We start from the raw sequence: 7,019 nt of genomic DNA, 5'->3' as shown, positions 1-7,019 counted from the left end.
AAAAGAAGAAACAAATCTATCTTGGAAGAAGTACAACCAGAATTCTCCTTAGAAGTGAGGATTGCAAGACTATGTTTCACGTACTTTAGACATGTTTTCATTAGGGATCAGTTCCTGGAGAAGGCCATCATGCTTAGTAAAGCAGAGGGTCAGTGAAAAAGAGGGAGACTCTCAAAGAGATGGATTGGCACAGTGCCCACAACAATGGGCTTAAACATAACAACAATTGTGAGGATGGTACAGGACCGGGCAGTGTTTTGTTCTCTTGTACATAGGGTCGCTATGAGTCAGGACCAACTTGATGGCACCTAAAAACAACAAGTGTATAACAGAATGAAATATTGCTCCCTCCTGTACCATCCTCACAATCGTAGGTATTTTTGAGCTCATTGTTGCAGACGGTATGCCAATCTATTTTCTTGCGGGGCTTCCTATTTTTGGCTGACACTCTACCAAGCAAGATGCCCTTCTCCAGGACTGGTCCCTCCTGATAACACATCCAAAGTAAACAAGACAAAGTCTCACCATCCTGACATCTAAGGATGTGCCCTCTAAGATATGTGATATGCTTTAAAACAGCAGCCATTATGTCATGTCACCCTTCTTTTATCAAGTATGTATATACACAGGGACTAAGGGAATGCAGTAGCCATGGCCCTTTTGGTGTCCAAGAAATAAACCTTGCAGTCCTTCGAGTACAGAGTATAATTGATCAAGGGCCCTAGCTGTTGAACTCTGAAATCCATTTCCTACCTATGCTCCAAGGCTACTCCCAAAAAATAGCTTAGCATGGCAGGGCTACTAAGGCAGGCCTGGCCCTGTTAGACACTGGACGACTTTGGTTGGCTCACGAACATCCTACTGACCTTGCTCTACTTCTGTTAGACTGCACAGGGTCTGGGGTTCTATTACACATCTTTCCTTACCTCCCCTCTTCCCTTGAAGTCAGGCTTGTATCATGATCTGATGTCATTTCCTTGCCTTTTCTGACTCCCTCTCTATTTTCTGTTGTATAGGTGTTTCCACTAATAAAATTCTAGCACATTTTATTCCATCTTGATATTTTCCCTCAGAAGAGTCAAACTAACACCATCTGTTTCACTATTGCCCAGAATGACCCACTAGACATTTATTTCCTATCCTTGGGATGAGATGGATTTGTAAGTCTGTGTGCCCAAGGAGGAATGCTTCCCCAAAGGAACATTCTCATTGTTCTGATCAATGGAAATAGGAGTCTTCCCCTGGGATGTTTTGGGCTACTCATTCAGTGATACAACATTGGCCACTCTACTGAACAGGGTGATAGACCCCAATTTCCAGAGGAAAATTATTTGTGCTACAAAATGGAGTAAGGAAGAACTATCTTTGGAAACTAGGAGATTTAGCTGTTTTTCTCTTAGTGCCCCTTGAGCACCTCCATTTGAAGAAAAAATGTGGCCAGCTAATAAAGACAAGAGACTAAAGTCTCAGATCTGACTACAGTGAAAATTTGAGATACCTTACCAGTAAATAGGAAACACTGGTGGCAAAGTAGTTAAGTGCTATGGCTACTAACCATGTGGTCAGCAGTTTGAATACAGCAGGTGCTCCTTGGAAACTCTATGGTGCAGTTCTACTCTGTCCTAAAGGGTCACTATGAGTTGGGATCGACTCGACAGCAGTGGGTTTTTTTTGGGGGGGGGGGGCGTTACCAGTGAATATTCCTGTTCAGCTGCCACTTTGGGACAGTAAATGGATCAGAATCATGGAAGAAGACAGGGAGAGGGCTGTTTGTATTTTTAATCATAGTAATAGGTAATTATAGTAGTGGTTAGAGTTTCAACAACCTCAACTATTTAGATTCTTGTTACTTTACTGACTTTTACTAGACACAAAGTTGACTGTTAATATAGAAGCCTATACAATATGACTTTGGAAATACCACACGGCCTGCTATCCAGGAAGGCCCCTCCTCCAGTTTTATTTTGTGAAAGACACTAAGACTTGTTCATTGTCTGTACAGAACATTTAAAGAATTTTTTCCATAAGAACATCCATAAACAATTTGTGTAGGGAAGTCAACATAGTATACCAGTTATCCATTGAAAATCTGCTTACAAGGTTGGCTTTTGGGAGGTGTCGGGGAATCTGGATTTTGAGAGAGCTCTCACCATTCACTGAACTAATAAAACCCATTCAGTTTTTCTAAGCTCTTCATATAATGTGGTCACTGCTGAACACTTGCTGTCTGAGAGTCTGAATTTTTGGAACAGGTTAAGCAGAGGCTCTGTTTGGCAACATTTCAAGTGTTTCACAAGCACAAGGTATTGTTCAGGGAATTGGTACATCCTGTGTGACTCCACAGAAGACTCTTGGAAGCTTGCAACTGGTTTCCCCTTGGCACACCCCATGTGCCTTTTCCCTTTGCTGATTGTGCTTGTTTTCCTTTTGCTGAAATAAATAATTTGTGTGAATTTGACTCTGTGTTGAGCCATGTGAATTCCTCCAGTGAAACATCAATCCTTAGTGTGGTCTTGGGAATTACCAACACACAGTTGCTCTGTTTCATGTTTAATTTACTTAACTCGTGTATCTAAAATACACACATGGAAAACATTTGCTGTTGAGAATTTAAACATTATTACTTATAATTTGAGTAATCAAATTCCTTTAGGAATTTATACTATAATTACAAGTTAGTCTGACAAATTCTTCTGCACATGTCGAAACACAAACAACAGATGAAACATTCCCAACACAGTGATTAAAAATTTATTGCTAAATTTACATTTAAACACATTCTAAAATATCAAGGGCATCTGTTTAATTAAATTTTTAGGTTGAATTATTTGCTTTCCTCAGATTATTACTATCCTTACATTATTCTCTTCCTTGGGTTGTAGAAATATTATTTAAACACGATTATGCAGTGGAAATAACTTCTCCAAACACACAATAATGTGAACATAGTGTTTCTGGTGTTTCCTTCTGGAATGATATATTTTCTAGTTTCATTTGGTTGGCATTAAATAACCAATTTTCTTCCACTGTAACGTAACAATTTGGTCTGTAATGTTACTTTAAAATATTGTGTGTTCTATAGGGATTTTATTATCTTTAGCCACAAATACAAAGATCTTATCTCTTAGAAAATATGAGGCTGAGTTGGCAGAAGTAGCTACCGTTTTTTAGAACACTGTCTAAGTAAAGCATTACACTGTTGGATTCTGTTCCAACTTGGGTTGTGTGTGACAACTGGTACTAATTATATCCTTTCTACCTACATTCCTGAATAATGTGTCTGATTGCCACTGTTGACAAGTCCCTCCTATTCTGCATGGAGCCTCTAGGTTTTTCTTCAACTATTTGGTTAACTGGCAGTTCCTTCTATTTTCTTCTTTACTGCTTACTCCAACAAAAGCAAGAATATATTTATGCTTTATACACATACATTAACATTGCCTTACTTTAAAAAAAATCAATCAAAATTAAATGTAAGCTATTATATTTTCTCTTCTCTTGTATGACTATTTTATGTATTCTGTATACAGACTTTATTCTTTTGAGTAGTGTGCACTATAGACTTTCATTTATCAGGTTGTTTTACTTCTTTATAGTTATTATTTTTTATTATAATAATTGTATTTTGATGTTCATAATGTCACAATTTGATTTGTAGAAATCTTAGCAAAAAGGTCTTTGGGAGTTATGGTGATTCACAAACATCATATCAATGGGGTCTTGACTGATTTTTCCTCAGGCAGAAGACAAGGAGATTGGTGAGATCACGCCTGCATCACCCAGTTTACACTGAGTTGACTCATGTGTGCTCCTGGATCTTAGTCCTAATGGTTTTGGAAAAAAAAATTATATAAAAATGTTTAAGTAATTCTATTAAGGAAATAGAAAGTGATGAGTGTCATTTAATTTCTAGTCATAGGAAAATATTAAAAATTAATCAACATATTTGTTCCTCTATCTAGGAAATAACTATGTAGATACTATCCTATATGGATAAGTCTCCCAAAAATCTTCCTATGCTAATAGGAATGGGGCATTCTGTTACCTTCCTTTATGAGGATAGAGAACGGTTTTTGAATTTTAGTTTTTTGTTTACTTCTAATCCATGATTTTGGTTGTTTCTAATCAATGAACTCAAACAAAATCCTTAGGCTTCATATTCAAGTGTTATTTCCTAAATTACCCTAATTTTCTTATTTTAGATCCATTGGACTGTGTTGTGTCAAGGTTGGAAAAACTCTTTAACTTGAATATAATTTTTTTTTTTTTCTTCCTGATGGAGCACAATGGCAGCTTTGCTGGAGATACAAAACACCTGATCAAAAATTTTCTTTGGATTATCTTAGAAGGAGAGAATCTGGATTCATTTAAAGAGTTTATTCAGAGCCTCTTTCACATCCTTATTCCTAAGGCTGTATATCATAGGATTCAATGTGGGAAAGACCACAGTGTAAAAGGTGGAAACTATTTTGTCCCTATCCATGGAATAGCTAGATCGGGGGCGACAGTAGATGTAGAGAATGGAGCCATAGTATAAGGTGACAGAAATCAAGTGGGAGGAGCAGGTAGAGAAGGCTTTGAGGCGGCCCTGGGTGGAGCGGATCCTCAAGATGGTGGTAATGATAAAGAGGTAGGAGGCGAGTATGAGCAGAATGGGAGTGATGACATTGGAGGCCAGGAGGAAATACAGTAGAGTCTGGTAGCCATCTTTTCTGCCACAAGCCAGCTTCACCAGGGGAAGTAAATCACAGAAAAAGTCATCAATGACATTGTCACCACAGAAGTTCAAGGCAAAAGTTCTTTTGGTGATGACAGAAGAGTTGATAAATCCGCCAAGATATGAGGCTACTACTAAAAATGCACATAGCCTTATGGACATTGCCTGAGAATACAGCAGTGGTTTTGAGATGGCCACATAGCGGTCATAAGCCATGGCGGCCAACAAGTAACACTCACTATATGCCAGCCCAGCAGAGAAGAAGAACTGAGCTACACAGCCAGCAATGGAGATGCTTTTGTCCTCGGAGATGCAGGTCTTTAGGATCTTCGGGGTATAGACAGAGGAACACCAGAGATCCAGGAATGACAGATTTCCAATGAAAAAATACATGGGTGTGTGAAGCCGGGAGTCATTAGAGGTCAGTGTTAGTAACACGGTATTTCTCACCATGGTCACAGAGTACAAACCAAGGAACACCACAAATAAGATCAACTGCATCACAGGGTCTGTTGTGAAGCCCACAAGGATGAACTCAGTCATGGTATGATTGTCTGTCTCCATGGCTAAGGGATACCACATATATATACGTGAGTTTAATTCCCTCAGCTCGTATTATATGAAGACATTCTATGTACCAGGTACATGTGATGTGGTAAGACTAAAGGTACTAAAATGAGGAGATTTGAGCAGGAATCCTGACTTGAGAAAGTGACGGGAGTTTCCTGAGTCTCAATACATTCATTTCAGTCAAATGCATTTGTAGCAGCACAGCCATAATGCTGCTAGAGGCCTATTAATTCTTTTCAAAATAATTATTTTTCAGTCCCAGGTGCTGTTCTAGGCATGATGGGGGCTTATTGTTATGGAGCATTTGCTCTAGGGGAAGAGACAGATAATAATTACGAAAAAAAAAAAGTATAAATGTTTTGCAGGTAATGTCAAATGTTATTTAAAAAATAAAGAAGATGAAAACAAACTGGGAAAGGAGTTAATTGATTTTAAATACCCAGGGACAGCTACCTTTCCCTCATTTCCCAGATTTAAATGGACAAATTGTTGAGATCACATGAGAGGAAGAATAGTCTGCAGGGTTTACAAAATGATGACCTTCTCCTCTTCTGCAAACATAGAGAAAATTTTCCCCTTCGCGGATCTGTAGGAGCCTTTGGTACAACTGTTGTAAATTCCAAAAGTTAGGACTAGATGGGGAACCAGGTTGAAATTTCAGAGTGCAGATGAATGACCAAATCCATCTGATTACATCAAGACTGTGCATAAGGAGTGGGACAGTTTTATTTGTATGGAACTGCCCCATGGGTGTAGGATATCTTTCATCTTGTCTCTTAGATATTAAACAGCCTGGAGGGGCCCTAATCTGTGACAGTCAAAAATCTGAGCACAAATTTAAAAAATTTTCCATAAAGATTTTACTACTTTGTTAAGAATTTCTCCATAGATTTGCAAATGGCTTTGTAACTCTTCATAGCATGCTTCTAGGAATTATGTGAAGGAATAGCAGATAACTGGAGAAAATCTCTGAGTGGTCAAATTTTCTGTAGTGATATAGTGCCCCATTCACCTTTTCATGGGTCCACTGTGTCACTGGGGTCAGGAGGAGATAGGAGATCACCAGAATGTAAATGGATTTCCTAGGAGGCAGATACAGTTAAGTGCTCCACTATTAGCTGAAAGGTTGGTGGCTCAGACATACCCAGAGGCACCTCAGAAGACAGGACTGGTGATCTGCTACTGAAAGGTAACAGCCTGGAAAACCCTATGGAGCAGTTCTACTGTGCAACACACAAGCACCATGAGCTGGAATCACCTCAATGGCAACTACCAAGGTACAACAAGGGTATAAACTCCATGTGACAAGGGATTTTTGCTTGTTTTCTTCTTTACTATATCCCTAGTGCCTAGAATAGTGTCTGGCATATAAGAGATACATAGTAAATATTTGCTGAATGCATGAATGAGTCGACTACCCTCATTCTGAAGAGAAGCAAGTCAGCAGAATCTCTTTTCTGGGTGGTCTCATAATGATACCATTTTACCTTAAAACCATCAGAGAATTGTATGGTACCCTCACATATTTCCTGGCACCAGTAATCCTTGACATTGTGTTCTTTGGGGACACATATAGGAAGAAGCAATGAAATGTGCCCACAAAAACAGTCAGCCTGACCAATTATCAGATCATGTTTTCCCAAGTGAGTGGGTTTGTGAAGAAGGAGTTTCTCAGCTTAGCATCAGATTGTCATTATATGTCATGATGGAGATGAAGCATGTCTCAGAAATC

At 38.8% G+C, this 7,019-nt stretch overlaps 1 protein-coding gene across 1 annotated transcript; it reads right to left on the bottom strand.

Annotated features, from left to right (window-relative positions):
• Positions 1–4,363: 4,363 nt before the first annotated feature.
• Positions 4,364–5,281, bottom strand: LOC126079471 (olfactory receptor 1013-like). Its single transcript, XM_049890490.1, has one exon. It carries the CDS (start codon positions 5,279–5,281, stop codon positions 4,364–4,366), a length of 918 nt encoding a protein of 305 aa, XP_049746447.1.
• Positions 5,282–7,019: the final 1,738 nt, after the last annotated feature.

The sequence above is a fragment of the Elephas maximus genome, chromosome 7, assembly GCF_024166365.1.
Source record: "Elephas maximus indicus isolate mEleMax1 chromosome 7, mEleMax1 primary haplotype, whole genome shotgun sequence".
Classification (NCBI taxonomy): Eukaryota; Metazoa; Chordata; class Mammalia; order Proboscidea; family Elephantidae; genus Elephas; species Elephas maximus.
Note: the sequence above shows the minus strand (reverse complement) of the source record. Positions and strands in the feature narration are given on the sequence as shown.

Coding starts and splice junctions, on each gene's coding strand:
- LOC126079471 (XM_049890490.1), bottom strand. CDS start 5,281: ATGGAGACAGACAATCATACCATGACTGAGTTCATCCTTGTGGGCTTC.